Source organism: Paramormyrops kingsleyae, chromosome 9, assembly GCF_048594095.1.
Source record: "Paramormyrops kingsleyae isolate MSU_618 chromosome 9, PKINGS_0.4, whole genome shotgun sequence".
NCBI lineage: Eukaryota > Metazoa > Chordata > Actinopteri > Osteoglossiformes > Mormyridae > Paramormyrops > Paramormyrops kingsleyae.
In genome coordinates, this window is record NC_132805.1 from 6628427 (window position 1) to 6644917 (window position 16491).

Sequence of the window (16491 nt, forward strand, 5' to 3'; positions counted from 1 at the left end):
GCCGGTGTTTCGACTTCTGCTAGAAAGGGCATTGCGGTTGCCATGGTGATTGGAAGAAGTGAGGTACGGCTGTTTCTACATTGAACAGAGAGAAAGACCCATAAATAAAATCTCACCTCACTGATACCAGGAATGCCGTATAAAACATTGTTTTGGCACACAGTGCACCTCCACATAACAAAACCAAACAATCTAACAAATCACACCTGATGAAAGGGTGTTCAGTCCGATTAGTGTCAGACGATCGTACGGCTTGCCAAGGAGATGAAAAGTAATGGTGCAGTAAGAGAGGGAGAGAACCGTGAGACACAGGTGACTTCTGCATTAGGGATTTTCTGTGCACATTAATAATTCAGGGGCTGAGTCACAAAGCTTTGTTTAGAGGAGGTGCAGAAGGAGGTCACTTGCTGAGCCACAGCGAGAAACAGACCCTTTTATAGACAACGGCAGAACAACCTGGAAAAAGTAGGATGGCATCCTGTACTGTAAGCATTTTTGTTTGTTTTCTTCGAAACGGGTGTTTTTGCAGAAATATTTTTTCTTCATGATGAGTCTCACTGAGTCCGGACTCAGAATCACAGCTTATCTGGGTCTGCAATTTTTCTAAATTAATTTATAGTTTTCCACAAGGTTTAAGAACTATTTTGTAAGGTTTAAACAAAGACTGAATTGAGGGAATAGCAATTTTGCCTTAACACCAGTCCAAAATCACCAGTTTTTTAATCTCCTCTCCAAAGTCACAGCAACTCATCAATAAAATCCCTTTAATTGAGCTTCATATTCTAACCAGTGACCAGTTCAAAAGAATTATTTAATAATTCTTTTGCCTATAAATTATAAAGAGTTTCTCAGCCTCTCACGGAGATTCATTTAAAGTCGTGAGTCCTCCATTTTCTATTATATTCGTCTATTCTCAGACATGCTCTGTGCTCATACAGAACAATATATATTTATTTCAGGCCAGTATTTACTTTTTGTTCATTATCAGATCTGTGCTTATTAAAGCATACTCCTCTAATTGTCAGTGCTTTGTTCAGTTGCACCCAGCATCAACCTGTCCACATTATGAGCTTTACCTTATAAAATTACAAGGTTAATGAATAGATCCAGTCATTCTAATAACACAGGGGTCTCCCACACTTCTGTGCGAGAGAAAAACTGCTGTGCTGTATTCAGCCAATCCTAGGGGCACCATAAGGTTGCGGGGGGGGGGGACCAATGACTGACAGGGGCCATAAAAATTATCAAACATAATTGCATTGGTTCGGGTTGGGGGCCCAAAATGATAAAATGATATGCTTTCATGGGGCCCAAAATCTCCAGCAGCGCCCCAGACCCTGCCAACGCTCTTCACATTCTCACGCTTTTGCGTTCAGTCCTGCCTGTGTTTTCCTGTTAACCATCATGCATCATCTCACCATACATCCATCTTAGCCCCCCGTCCAGCATTCCCTCATTTAACACTCATCATCCTTATTTTATACGCCACGTTCTGCACGTTTATAGTGTTTCGCTGTGTATGTAATATGGAGAGTGTGCAATCAAATATGTGCTTAAATACTCTCCCAGAGGAGCAGAGATGACCTCACACTGCACCACTGCTGCTCTTCACACTGTGAAAGACGCCAGCTTTTCATTCACCAGGATCTACCCTTCAGCAAAGTCGCCGTCGTGTGCTTTTGACTGCGGTCAGGTAATAGATGGGCTCTGCCTCACCACCTTGCTATCTTTGGACATGAGTTCTCTGGGTAATGATGCAGAAGCAAATCCACAGGCCTGCATTCCACCCTTTTTACATACGGCTGGTCTTTGGCAACCAGACACATATATATTGCTCCTCACCTATACTCTGCCCCCAAGAATCAAATACCGACATGCTGGTCCAGGTCTGCTAGGCAGAAAACAGTCCTAAACCTCAACGTCATTAGCCTCTACACCCCTGCAAGTCCGCTCTATCAGTGAGAACCAGATCCTACATTCCACAATTGCTCTCTCCTTCACCACCATTGTCCGGCACTTAAGTGAAACCCCAGAACTGCTGAATCACCTCCTCATTCCAAAGCTTAGTAAAAAATAAAAACCCACCGCCACAGACTGCCCATCAGTCCCCAAAAATTCAGGTAGACTTCACTGCCTTTGGCCTAGAGTGGTAAGAATAACTAACCACTAACAGCCTGTCCCAACGAAGCTATCCCGTATTGTTGCATCGGTATCAGTTTATTAATTTATAACATTTATGCCACTTTTGCCATCTAAGGGGCTTTGAATCAGCACGAGGCTTTGGATGACGTGATTTGATGCACTCTGAACCGATCCGAGCTGAAGAAAAGCTGACAGCTTCATTGCTCAGATATACAAAGAAAAAAAATGTGGATATATTTCTGAAATAAGCAGGAACCTTAAAGGAATATTAACAGAAAAGAGAAATGCACTTGGGTTGATTTCAGTTATTCGCTGAGAAATTGTATTTTTATTCCAGCATAATCGTTTCCTCATAAGCTACGCAGTAGTAAAATCCAAGGCGCTCATTATGTTACATGTTACATTAGGCGATGCCTAATGTCGTTTTGCCATAAATCTATTTTTAAAAGGACCAGATCGGAAGATATCCAGCTTAAGCGGGAGATGGGAAATATTCTGAGGTGTATATACTGTCATCGATCCGCTCCTCCTCCTCCTCCTCCTCCTCCTCAGTTTTTTTTCTAGTTCATCGCCTCGTTTAGCGTAATACGAGTTAACTCTGCTGGTTTGAAATTTTACAGTCGCCACAGCAAAAATGTCTTGACCAAGAGCAGAAGTGACTGTGACACGTACCTGATAGATAAAAAGAGTGTCGTTAGTGTGTCGATAGATCGCCGAGTGCAGGCTTATAGATGCACAGGAACCTATTTGTTTCTCAGCCCTTCTGACAGCCATGGGTCCCTGGATGCTGCTGCCTCTACTCGCCATTGTGAAAAGTGAGCAACTTCGTCGATTTTGTTCAATGGGGAGCTTGGTGCGTAGACATAAGATTATGAATCGCTTGTAAATACTGGTAAGCAACCGGGGAATGATGCGTAAGGTACGTGAGTAAGGCAAATCTAAAAATATATTGAGGAATATTTTAAAATACATTCAGGTACTTGTATGTAAGGGTAAGAGTGACTGAGAGCATCCTGCCGTTGAGAATGATTGCATAATTTTGCATTTCCAGATTTTGATTAATTTTAATGTTTACAGTATTGAATGTCACCGCTCTGTCCAATCTTGTACAGTATGCAGTAGAAAAATTGCTTATAATCGCTATAAGCTCAGTATAACTAGGACTGGTATTTCCCGAGGTTTTACGACAACCAAAATGCTTTGCGTGTTTATAAGTTACGTGTTTATAAGTTAAAATGTATAGAAGTTGAAATGCGTACCTCTGACGGTATACAGTTTCAGTTATGACTACGGAGTTGGAGAAATCATTTTCCTGCAATGCAATCTATATACGGCCGCACTCCATTTTGTTATAAGTAACAGAGCGACAGATAATCATATATACGTAACGGAGCAACCGCGGCAAGCACGTAAATGATCCCCAGCGAGGTACTTGGGATCCTCACTGGGAATAGCCAGACACCCATAAAACCCTCATTTTCATGTTAAAAAAGCAAAGTTGTATATAAGAAGCTGGGACACAAAGTGACAGGACCGTATAGGTAGGCACAGGTCTGCACTTACGGTATGAGCACTCAGGATCATGAGTTATAGCGATTGAAAATAGGTGTGGATCAGTAAATATATCAACTAAACTAGATGACTTACAATACAGCACATGCAAAATGCAAAAAATACAAATAACAATTTGACCAGGCGTGTTTGTTGGATCGGTACGTTTTCCGGTGTCCGGTGACAATATATATAAGATATGTGTATGTAGGAGCAGTGACCGGGGGCGGGGCGGAGAGGCAACCGGTACTGGGCCCATCACTACAGTGGGGCGCTGCAAAATTTACCAAGGAGGACCCCCCCGGCAGGTATATTATACGCCAGCTCTCACGCATCTGGCGCTTTCAGACTGTCGCGCAAGAAATCTTACGGCAAATATGAATTATTGCATCATGAACCAAAAATGAGCTACAAATATAAAATTAGCTATTTAAAAGGTAATACATCTGTTACATACATATATATGTGTGTGCAGACTTGTCACTCTAGCCGACCGGAGCTGGCAGCCCTGTTATCGAGAACGGGCAAATTTTCCGAGGGGGCTGCCGGCCCCCCTGCCGTGAGACTCCTCCACCGCCCCTGTGTACGAGATCACTTGGTCATCTTTAACAAGACAAAAAAAAGTAATAAATTTTAGCGATTCCACTAAGGACAAGGCGCAGATTAAAACCCAGGTTAGTTACCTTGTTAAACCTATTATTATTTTCAGTGCCATGTGATGCACACCCAGTTAAATTCAAGAACACACTTACTACATACTTGTACAAAGTGAGAAAAATGGGAATGCGTCGAAATAGTACTTACAAACATACGCCTATGTGCCTAATTGTTGTCGTGAATTATAAAAGAAGAGAACAGCTGACAGAAATGGAGAATGAAATGCAACAATCTTTATACAGGAATTACTCGATCCGTGCCCAATCAGCACGTACTGACTAAGCAAAAAAAAACAAAAAAACACGAAGGACAGCTACACACCTTTTGAGGCAGTCGATCACCCATACCGTGTGTGTCACAGACCACAGACCATACAGACAGTTTGTGCAGTTTTTCAAAAAACAGACAAAAAAATGTTTGGAAGGATTGTATACTGTAATTGGCTGACAATCAATGAGATAAATTAATGGCTTCAGTGTTTCCGTGTTGTGTCACTTGCTTCACTGTATATAAGTGTCTGCTAAGCACTAAGTAAAATAAATGTCAATGTGAATACTCAGTGCACGAATCGGAGCGTAAAACAAAGAGGAGCATGCTAATATTTTCTTAAATAAAATAATACAAGACCACATAGCACTCAGACAGTGGCCTGATTTTCTAGCCTCCTTCCACAAGCTACAATTATAGCTGTGATTTATAAGTCATGCTTAATAATTCATGCATATATAGGGAGGAGGTGGGACTCAGAGCTCAGACACAGGAGAGTGCCGTGAGCTACCGTGTCAGCCACAAAGTACTCTATTGATTCAAAAACGTTTCAGCGTGAAAGGATTCTGCTGCATCTGAATACCCACCCAAACATCCTCTTCACTCTCTGCCTCTCTCTGCCTCTCTCTATATGCAGGAATGTGTTAAAATAACTTGGCCTCAATCCTGTATTAGTACTTTGTTTACTTGTTAAACTTTTTTTTAATTTTATAGTTATTTCTTGAAAGGGAGACATCTCCTAACTTTCGCATTTAAATGGGTCATAACTAAGAATATTATGAGAGCCTATCCGCTGCCATGGCAACACAGCCTTAGATGGACGACAGTACCCTTGTTGGCTTTCAGCAGTCCTGCCTGGTGCATTGTGGGATACGGCATGCTGGGTCCCGGCCCACCCCGAATGGCGGGACTGACTCGCAGGTAGAACCATGTGCAACTCAGGCCTTAGTGACAGAAAGGATCCTGTATATTAACCAGCGGGTCGAGGGGGAGTGCAGGTGTGGCGGCCCAGTTTGTGTCAGTGGCCGATGGGAAGGTGCTTAGGCATATGGTTGGGCTGGATGTCTGGCATCTAAAATCGTCATTGCAGCTGCCGGAGAGCAGGAGACAGAGAGGAGAAAGACAAAGTCGGATAAGGGTGTGGGGAATGGGAGTTTTCCCACTTCACCACATTTCACTTCAAATGTTTTGTCCTTTCTGTTCTGTCACAATATGTTGATTGTGATTCAAATTCAGATGTGAATTTGATTCAGGGAAAGTAGACCTTTGACTCTGTAGTTAATTCCACTGCAGAACTGAGCTCTGCAAAATGATAGTAAGTAACTGAACTATTGTTGGAGTCTGTGGGCTGTAATAATTGGGGTTATTCTCATCTGAAAATCACAGGCTCTGTCGTTCCACAATAGGAAATAATGAGAATCACTTCTTTCCAAATAATTCCCTCAACGCAATTGGCGCATAAACCTGATAGCTCCTCTGAGTACATGGTGATGATGGAATCGGGCATGATGACTGTTTACAGGCAGCCAGGCGGCAGACACCGAGGAGCGATTGGTGGAGCATCTCCTCAACCCCGCCCACTACAACAAATTGATCCGGCCGGCGGCCAATGGCTCTGAGGTGGTGACAGTGCAGCTCATGGTGTCGCTGGCACAGCTTATCAGTGTGGTGAGTGACTGACCGGTCACTCTTTGTGAGTGACAGGTTGCTGTCCACTCTTTCAGTAATGCACTCTTGTGTGGCTGCATGGAAGGGGTGGGTTGGGGGGGGGGAGGCTTCATGGTAACTCATCTCAGCCGTACTTATCAATACTTAATGGTCTTGCCGTCTGTTTTTTTTTTTCTTGGTCTCCATTACAGCATGAGCGAGAGCAGATAATGACCACTAATGTCTGGTTAACGCAGGTGAGTCTCTCTAACTCTCTTCTTTCACCCCTTCCCCCCCCCCACCCCCGGCTGCCTTTATTTAACTGTGACCCGAAGCTGTGCTCTGTGGTCAAAGCTAGTATTAAGTACAGTCTGAAGCGGTCCATAATGTCTGACAGTCCTGATTACAGAGGAGTTGCTAGTCACCATCAGCACTGTGACGGTTATGAGTCACTCTCATGGTCCACAGGAATGGCAGGACTACCGACTGACGTGGGTCCCGGAGGAGTTTGATGGCATGGTGAAGGTCAGACTTCCCTCCAAACATATCTGGCTGCCTGATGTGGTGCTTTATAACAAGTGAGTCCTCTCAACGGTAACTCCTGCTCCTGTTTGGTCTGCTGAGCAGCAAATAGTACCAGTCAAAGATCTGGGCACATCCAGTGCATGAAGTACTCACCGGTATGCAGTGCCAGCACCTCTTTGTTTTTCTCTACAGAGTATTGGCACTTCTCAGTATCTGCTGGTATTGAATAATAAGGGGAATACTGGCATCCAGTACCGAATAACAAGGGGAGTACCGGCATCTGGTACTGAATAACAAGGCGAGTACAGGCATCTGGTACTGAATAACAAGGGGAGTACCGGCATCTGGTACTGAATAACAAGGCGAGTACAGGCATCTGGTACTGAATAACAAGGGGAGTACCGGCACCTGGTACTGAATAAGAAGGGGATTACCGGCACCTGGTACTGAATAAGAAGGGGAGTACCGGCACCTGGTACTGAATAACAAGGGGAGTACCGGCACCTGGTACTGAATAACAAGGGGAGTACCGGCATCTGGTACTGAATAACAAGGGGAGTACCGGCATCTGGTACTGAATAACAAGGGGAGTACCGGCACCTGTTACTGAATAACAAGGGGAGTACCGGCACCTGGTACTGAATAACAAGGGGAGTACCGGCACCTGTTACTGAATAACAAGGGGAGTATCGGCACCTGGTACTGAATAACAAGGGGAGTACCGGCACCTGGTTCTGAATAACAAGGGGAGTACCGGCACCTGGTACTGAATAACAAGGGGAGTATTCCAGGTGGCTACTTCTGAAAGCTGGTTGAAAGAATGCCGAGAGTCTGCAATGCTGTCATTGGGCCATTTTGAGGCATCTAAAATTTGTCAGAATTGACATGTTACACACTTCTCTCGGTCATTCCAGTATTTGATATGTATTATGTCATTACCTCACAGGCTTTTACTATAAGGTGAATAACATAGAGGCAGATGCATTCAAAGACATTTGACTGGTACTGTCCCTGCCTCACCCTCCCTCTAACACTTACATATATGATGAGGCTGCATTGTTTTTGCTTAGCTCTACTCTTCCTGCCTCGGTGTCCCTTTATATAGCTATAGGGTTACACTTAGAGTTACTCCTATATCGCGTAGTTAGCATGCCTGGTCATCACTGCAGCATTGTCTCCTGCCTTGTGTCCTGTGCTGCTTGGGATGGGCTCCACGCTCCCCTGCATCCATGTACAGGAAAAGCAGATGGATGGATGAATGGATGGATGGATTACCACATCTTGGATACTCTTATCAATAATCCATATTATATAAACTGTTACGCCTCTTATCTGTCACTTTCTATAATTGTCAATCTGTCAATTGCTGAAAAAATTGTTGTGTGGCATTTCAGCCTGCTCATCAGGCCATACAAACCTTTGACCTTGACTCTTGTTCAGGAAAAGATTTAATATTGTAAACAATTGTAACAGTTTTGGTACTATTTCTTGATATACAGTACTACAGAAAATTCTTAGGCAGTCAAAGAAAATGATGTTGAAATGATCTTTATGTTTGTCAAAGTGTGTCAGCTTAGCCATTTCAAAACCCTTCCTGAAGTATTTGTAGCAACCATTCAATACACCCATGTATTTTTGGACTCAGCCACTAGCACACCTGGTATAGCTAATCAATAACTAATTGAAGTAATTTAATTAATTGTTTGATTGTTGGTTGATTGATTGATTGAGTGATTGATTGATTGAGCTGGCAGTGAAATTTAGTTAATGTATGGAATGACTGAGGTACCCCAGAGGAGAGGTTTGGGAACTGGAGTGATATTCCATCCAACAAGACAATAGTAACGTTTTGGAGAATAGAAAAAATCGTATCTATTTTTTTATTGTGTTACTGTTAACTGGCATATGTTGTAATGTTAAATAGTGTTTTTTTGAGCAAATCTATGCCTACTACCCAGATGAATAGCTTTAGACATTTTCTATGACTAAGACTCTGGCACACTACTGTATACATAATAACACAAGTAAGTGTGTAATCAAAATGATATACAGGAATTGTCATAATGAAGCATTTCTTCACCGTGTGCCCTTGCTCCAGTGCTGATGGGATGTACGAGGTGTCCTTCTATTCCAATGCACTGGTCTCCTATGATGGCAGCATTTTCTGGCTACCTCCTGCCATCTACAAGAGTGCCTGCAAGATTGAAGTGAAGCACTTCCCGTTTGACCAGCAGAACTGCACCATGCGCTTCCGATCGTGGACGTACGACCGCACAGAGATCGACCTGGTCCTCAAGTCTGACGTGGCCAGCATGGATGACTTCACACCCAGTGGCGAGTGGGACATCATCGCCCTTCCTGGGCGGCGCAACGAGAACCCGGCTGACTCCACCTACGTGGACATCACCTATGACTTCATCATCCGCCGCAAGCCACTCTTCTACACCATCAACCTCATCATCCCCTGCGTGCTGATCACCTCGCTGGCCATCCTGGTCTTCTACCTGCCCTCGGACTGCGGCGAGAAGATGACGCTGTGCATCTCCGTGCTGCTGGCCCTCACCGTCTTCCTTCTCCTCATCTCCAAGATCGTGCCGCCCACCTCGCTGGATGTGCCGCTGGTGGGGAAGTATCTGATGTTCACCATGGTGCTGGTGACCTTCTCCATCGTGACCAGTGTGTGCGTGCTCAATGTGCACCACCGCTCACCCACTACGCACACCATGCCCCCTTGGGTCAGGACGGTCTTCCTGGACAAGCTGCCCGCTTTGCTTTTCATGCCCCAACCCAGAAACAGCTGTGAGCGTCAGAGGCTAAGGCAAAAGCGCCGGGCCAATGAGCAGCGAGAAGGGGGTGGGGTCGGGCCGGGCTTCTCCAATGAGAGCGGGGATGCCTGCACCTGCTATGTGAACCGCGCCTCGCTGAAGCAGCTGGGGGGGGAGCCCGGCGGAGGGGGCAGCAGTTCCGCCGAAGGGCTCGTGGGACACAGGGAGGGGAGGGAAGGCGGCGCCTCCACCCCCACACATCCCCCCAGCCTGACCCCCCCTCTCACACAAGCCCTGCTGAGCCAGGCCTGCCCAGGATTCGAGGAGGCTGTGGAGGGAGTGCGGTTCATCGCCAACCACATGAGGAATGAGGATGATGACCAAAGCGTGAGTGCCCTCCCCAACCCTAAACCCAACCCCAACCCTAAACCCAACCCCCCTCCCCCAAGGTTACACATATTTTTCCTACTCTGCTGCTTCTTAGTCTGATCCCCAACCCGACAACGTCCCAGAGGGGGGGATTTATTTTCATCCAGATTACTAAATAAATCTTTATAATTAAAGCCACAAGTAAAGTTACTTTCTTGCCACTTCACACACATGAAATGAAATTGCGCTTCTGCAGAGCATCAGACAGCTAGACCAAGAGACGCTGAAAAATGACAAATAAATACCGAATATATAGAAAAAACACATAACCGTACATAACAATGACTCAGTGTAAGTCAAAGGTACAAAGAAACAGTAGGTGAAAGACATATAGACAAAATAACATTCTAGTACAAATCCCACAGGTCGCTTGATCATCATAACTGGGATCGCTTTGAATCCAAGCATTTGGTTACCTCTGCTATTGAAACAGCTCTCATTTCCCAGGGAGGCAGATCAGTATGCTGGCTATGCATTACACTAAAGCTCCATCCGTATATGAGAACCGTTACAGGTAGCAGGGTGTGGAGGGACAGCGGAATGCTGTCATTTTATCTCCCTGGTGAGGACCTTCTGTTGTACACTTTAGTGAGGCACTTAACCTGCAGTAAAATATCCACTTAAAATTTTGAACCACTTTGCAGAAAAACTTCAGTCAAGCAGTAATATATTAATAATGAGAGGTGAGGTGAAACACATCAGTATTAATCACGAATAACTTGGAATCTATATGCTTTCTGTTGATGAGTATTTATGAGAAGAGCGCTATACAGCATAAAAGAAGAGTGTACAGCATACAGAAGAGTGCTATACAGCATAAAAATAATGGCGATTCTTTATGAATTGCAAGAGGAAATGTGGTTCTGTTGTCATACAATATAAATGGTCTTTGGCAATTCTGTCTGTCCTTCTAACTGCATACCCACCTCTCCATAATTACAGGAAGTAATTTAAGCGCCAGTAGACATCGCTTGGAACACAGTGTCAGTGCCCATATTGAATGTCATTGGCCCGGAATCAGTCCCTTTACATATTAACCTCTGCTTTCACCCCCTTCCTAGGTGATTGAAGACTGGAAGTACGTCGCCATGGTGATCGACCGGCTCTTCCTGTGGATCTTCGTGTTCGTGTGCGTCTTCGGCACAGTGGGCATGTTCCTGCAGCCGCTCTTCCAGAACTATACAGCCAAGACCATATCGCACTCACCCGGCTGATCCATGCGGGCGTTCTGGACACTGCCCTAAATAAATGCTGACCTGGCTGGAGGGTGCAAAAAAAATAAAAGATGGCCCCCACCTGAACAGAGTCGTTTTTACCCATTATTGACCTGGACTGATGGATGTTCATCCTCACAAAGATTTATATATAAACTCTCAATAAACAGTCAAAATATAAGAACAAGTGTTTTGGAGGCGTTCCCAATCCATTTTCTCCCACTTCAATTTTGAAACATGTAAGCAGAAGTAAATCGAGAAGACAGGATACATTTATATACTTTACTGACAGTCCTATCAGCCAATTATATGCTTCTGATCGTCTATATCATCAGGGCATCCACCAGACCATACCCCAGCCGCAAATTCAGCCCGCTGCAAGAAAACACGCTTTGACAGCTCAAACGAAGCAAAAAATAAAGAAAAAAAACAGTATGCTCGTTGGTTTACTCTAGTATTTCCTACCATAGCACAACAGAGCACGTCATTGTGTAGCCATGTATGTCACGTTTTTACCTTCCGTTAGCTTATCATAAAATGTGTTCTTCTTAGAAAGAAAGTGATGGAGATAATGTGAGTAGATGGACGGTGCATATTTACACGAAACCAATATATATTACCTATGAAGAGTATTTTAAATGTTCAGTTGAGTGAGTTGATGATGTGAGAGCAGCTATCTGGTGCAGTTGTGGAGAGTGTGGGATTGAGTTCTGGCTCAGCATGTATTTAGTGAGGAGTGAAATAAATGTAAGTAATTATGATTAAAAACAAGCACCTAGAGATCTGGAAAGTTCTATGGATGTCAAATGTTTGAAAACCGAATGGGGCAAACTACATTTTTGTCATATCTCTTGTTAGCCTTATAACATATATCGTGCCCAGATTCCTCCTTTCTCTGATCCCTGTCCTTTTCTTGTATTACATGCCTCTAATTAGGATGCCTGTAGCTGTGGTGCATGAAAAATAATGGAAAGTGCTGGAGGTTATAAACTGTTCAAACCGTCCATCTCAAATCTCTGTGCTGTGTTCTTATGACCGATATTTGTGGTATGTTAAGTACAGATTACTGTGTTTTCCTTGTCCTTGCTGTAAAAATCTCTACCTCCAGTCAATCATTTTCATGTGGCTGCCAGCGACTGAATGTGTACAGAATGGATCATTCCAATTTTTTTAATGCACTTTATCTTCCAGGTCCACCTGCTGATTTGTCTTTTCCACTCTCCTGTAATTCTATTATGTATCACTCGTCTCATCCATTTTCATCCTTCCTTCCTTTTGCCTCTCATCTCCTTCCACGTTCTACACATCATTCAACTCTGACTCGTCTCTCTACATGCTGAGACGCTTGTACATCCACCCCCAACTCCGTACAGTCCCAGTCGGTCAGAGGCTGTCGTTCTCAGTTCAGCCACAGGATCTGCGCTGATGCTGTTTCCCTAAAAATCTGCACTCTTCCGAAATGTGCCTGGATACATTTTCTACATATTAACAGGCATTTGAGCTGATATGCATAAAGGCTCTTGAACATAATTGGTGAGGAATTTTATATTCTGGGTGATGGGAAATTTATGTGGTAGAATTAGCCATGAGTAATTCAGGTTGGATTATACGGCGGGAAGTCATGCAGTCTTAATTTTTTTTCTTGGTCTAATCTTTTTTTTTTTGGTCTAATTATTTAAATGCATCTGACCCACGTGTTCTCAGTATAATCTTATCCTTTTAAATGTTAAGTTAAAAGGTAACAGAAAAAGAGATTTTAAATAAAGTGCAGAAGCATTGCAAGGGAATTCTGTGAAATTTAATCATCCATAGATCCATCCATCCACCTTCTTACCACTTCTAGTTTAATTTAATCGGTGTACTTTTAATCTTAAAACTGGTGGGAAACTATATTAGAATAACGTGAACGTAATCTCTCCAAACGCTAGGCATGTGAAGACGCGAGTTTAATATACCACGAGAAACCCATCCAACTACAGTAAAACCATTCCTGTCATATACTGACTATCCATTTATTGCTCGGACATTAAACAGACACCATAAGAGCAGAGGAGATTGTTAGCTCAGTACTCCATTGAGTAAATGTGGAAAAAAAAATAAACTTCACAAATGGTTATATGTTTAATTACTTATGTATCATAGGACATTATACTTTCCTCGTACATGACTCAGACAAGACCAAAATTACACAAGGTTTTTTTTTTTTACTTTAAGTTGGAGAAGTTCCATCAACTGAAAAATGGCTACAAAATGAAGAAAACGAATTGGGAAGCACAATCGCATGCAGCAATGAACATACTTGCGTGCAGCTATGAACATTTTGCAACAAAACAAAGTGTTTGATATTTATTGAATGAAAAAACCTCTGGTAGCATGTGGAAAGAGGCACATCTTTAACTGGTAATGGGCGTATTGCATCTAGACGGGAGAGGTGCATGTGGGAATTCCCCTGACCAAAACAAATACCTGTCCCCGCCTTCCCCAACATTTCCGTGATGTAATTAGGTGAGCTATTGAAACCCGCTAGTTTTTTTCGCCGGGTTTGTTGTCGTCTTTGTGATACTCCAGGAAGAAGTCATTGCAGGCGACTGTGAGGGCACCCACCAGGATGACGAACTCAGTGAAGTCGACTTCGCCGTCGTTGTTGGCGTCCAGGTCGTTCATCACTTTCTCCACTGCGTCCTTGTCCTGGGCGTTCTGTCGGAGAGAGGCGGAGGACTGAGCCGAGGCAGCTAGTGTGTTACAGGGGTCTCCCAGGTGTTGTGCGTCACGCTTGTATTATAGAGGTATTCAGTGACTCATCATGGAAGCACTGGATCAAACTACCTCTGATAATGAAATGCACACAATTATAGGAGTGTCGTTTTACACAGATTTCTGTAATAGAATGTTGATCATCATCTTCCCACAGATCTGAGTATTTGTCAATATCTGGGTGCATGGACTTATACGGATGGGAGATGTCCGGCGCCTCATTCTTTACCCCGAGATAATTGCCCAGCTCCTGCGTGAGCATCTCCTTCAGTTCCGCACGACTCAGCGTGTACTTGTCGCCCTCATTTCCCGAGTACTTGTGGAACGTCTGGATCATCAGCTGCATGGCGTTTTCCAGGTTGGAGCTGTTCTCTGGGTTTTGGCTGGTCATCCTGATAGCAAGTGGGGTCAGATGAAGGAAAGATGGAGAGGCAAAGGAACAGGGGAAGGGTGGCGTGGGTAGAGAAACCCAAGAATGGAGGGAAAGACAGGAAGAGCCGGATCAGAGAAATCAGTAACTTAACACACCTATGTTCGCGGATGCTGGAGAATTAGCAACAACAGTGAGATACATCTAAAAGTCACTGTTTACCAAGTGTTACATCAATTATGTAACCGGCAGCGTCACCTGTGCTCAGCTACGGTTCTGCTTAAGCCTTTTGTCAAGGCTACTTGCGGTGGCACCATGACAGCTACAGTTACGGAAAGGACGCGACCATCTCATTGCAACCTCAGAGATCTCCATTATATCCAGCATCACCCTAACCCAACTGGATGAAACGCCAAGGGAAAGAGCTAGGATCTATTAAGGGTTATTTTGTGACTGAAGAGCGCAGCAGGAAGGTTAACAAAGCGACGTGTGCCCAAAATAAGTATTCATTTATGCACAAGGTGAGCCAAGCGACTGTGGCCAACAACCAAAAATAGAATGAAAGCTGCTGGGATAGCAGGATACCTTGGAAACAGACATAGCAGCAGTAGTAGTACAAGGTAAGGGATATGCGAAATCCATTCAATTCTCCTTACTCCTTCAATTACGGGCTATTTATTAAGGCTTTTATGAACATTGGCTATATAATACATTATCCAGAGTGCGGCTGGTGTCCTTCCAGGTGCACCATGATACTCACGGACAGCGGAGAGAGGAGGCAGAGACAGAAAAGCAGAGATCGCTGCCAAGGGAGATGTTCTGGCGCTCATTAGCGAGTCATTCCTTAAGCAAACACATGTGAGGCGCTAATGGAGCAATGCCCAAGGCCGTCTGAGCTCTACAGAGAGAAGGACGCCGTTCCTCTTGGAACCTCTTCCTTACCTGGGTGCCTGGATGTGATGCCAGTGATGTTGTCCACAAAGAGAGGAAAGGCTGGTATGGAGAGAAGCCCCTGCCGGTCACTTAAATATCCTCCCAGCCTCCTCCCATTTCTCTCCATGGTCTACTCCTGTTTCTCCATACCTCGTTCCTCCCGTCGTTCCCCCCCACCCAGCCTTCTCCACTCAGTCAGGACAACCCACAAACGTCACTCACTCAGAAAGAACAACAGGTATAGCAATTACAAGGAAAGCAATCGAATTACCCCCCCCCCCCCCCGAAAGATTATTTTTATTAATTAGCACCCTGCTTATATAAGATTGTGTATGTTTCATTTCTTGAGCTCGTCAGCGCCGATGGAGTTAAGCTCAGTGTTAAGAGTCTGCGTGAGAGAGTACATCACATACGTGTCGCAATCATGCTTACTGTCACATGTTTGGCGAACTGAATTTAACCTGACCAATAATCTGACCAATAATCTGACCAATAATCTGACCAATAATCTGACCAATAATCTGACCAATAACCTGACCAATAATCTGACCAATAATGTAGATAATGTCCGTGTCAGTGTTTGGACCATTCCAGAACGTTTGGGATGCAGGGATGCCCCATCATTTACCATGTCTCACACCTCAGTCACGGAGGCCCTGAAGTCCTACCTCATCAGGGCATTTCCTTATGCATCCCAAGCTTTATAGTCCATTTGTACAAGTACAAGTACAATGAAATACTTGTTTGAGTACCTCCCTGCCAACTTAAACAGCGTATAACAATGAACAACAGTAAGTTGCAATAACAGAATAGGTAACAATAATATACACTATACATAGTACTGTGATATGCAATAACATACAAGTAAGACAAGTGGCTGGGGTTTTATTATATATATCTTACATACATTATATGTAATGATGTGAATCTGATACTGGCAATGGGAGATTAGGGTGAGCTGGCTTGTGTTCCTACAGTGTAAAGACTGAAGAAGCAGCCTGTGAATTGTCGCAGTGGGCATTTTCTAATCCATTTTTCTTCTCCTCCTGCTGACTCTGGCATCATGGCTCCTTTCCAGGTTGGATTATGGGGTCCAGATGCTCCTCAAAAGTGACCTAAGTCGGCACATTCGGTCCTGATGATGGAGACTAGGGCAGAGACCAAGCTGTACTCTCCGTCATTGGAATGAAACTTTAGTACAGAGATTGCTGTGATATCCGGGCTCTATCAGCACTCA

At 44.1% G+C, this 16491-nt stretch overlaps 2 protein-coding genes across 3 annotated transcripts; one reads left to right on the plus strand and one right to left on the minus strand.

The window, feature by feature from the left end:
• Positions 1 to 2319: 2319 nt before the first annotated feature.
• LOC111859980 (cholinergic receptor, nicotinic, beta 2) lies at positions 2320 to 12201 on the plus strand. The gene is made up of 6 exons (XM_023843209.2): positions 2320 to 2957; positions 6140 to 6285; positions 6477 to 6521; positions 6733 to 6842; positions 8888 to 9941; positions 11045 to 12201. Exons 1-6 carry the CDS (start codon positions 2915 to 2917, stop codon positions 11195 to 11197), a joined length of 1551 nt encoding a protein of 516 aa, XP_023698977.1. The 5' UTR covers positions 2320 to 2914; the 3' UTR covers positions 11198 to 12201.
• A 1104-nt stretch (positions 12202 to 13305) lies between these two features.
• On the minus strand, positions 13306 to 15409 carry LOC111859982 (protein S100-A1-like). 2 transcript variants are annotated; one of them, XM_023843214.2, is made up of 4 exons: positions 15264 to 15409; positions 15082 to 15164; positions 14181 to 14343; positions 13306 to 13894 (listed from the first exon to the last, which is right to left on the minus strand). In XM_023843214.2, the coding sequence occupies exons 3-4, from the start codon at positions 14340 to 14342 to the stop codon at positions 13721 to 13723; spliced, it is 336 nt and encodes a 111-aa protein (XP_023698982.1). In that variant the 5' UTR covers position 14343; positions 15082 to 15164; positions 15264 to 15409; the 3' UTR covers positions 13306 to 13720. The 2 variants fall into 2 exon arrangements, with proteins under 2 accessions (XP_023698982.1, XP_023698981.1); XM_023843213.2 differs by lacking the exon at positions 15082 to 15164.
• Positions 15410 to 16491: the final 1082 nt, after the last annotated feature.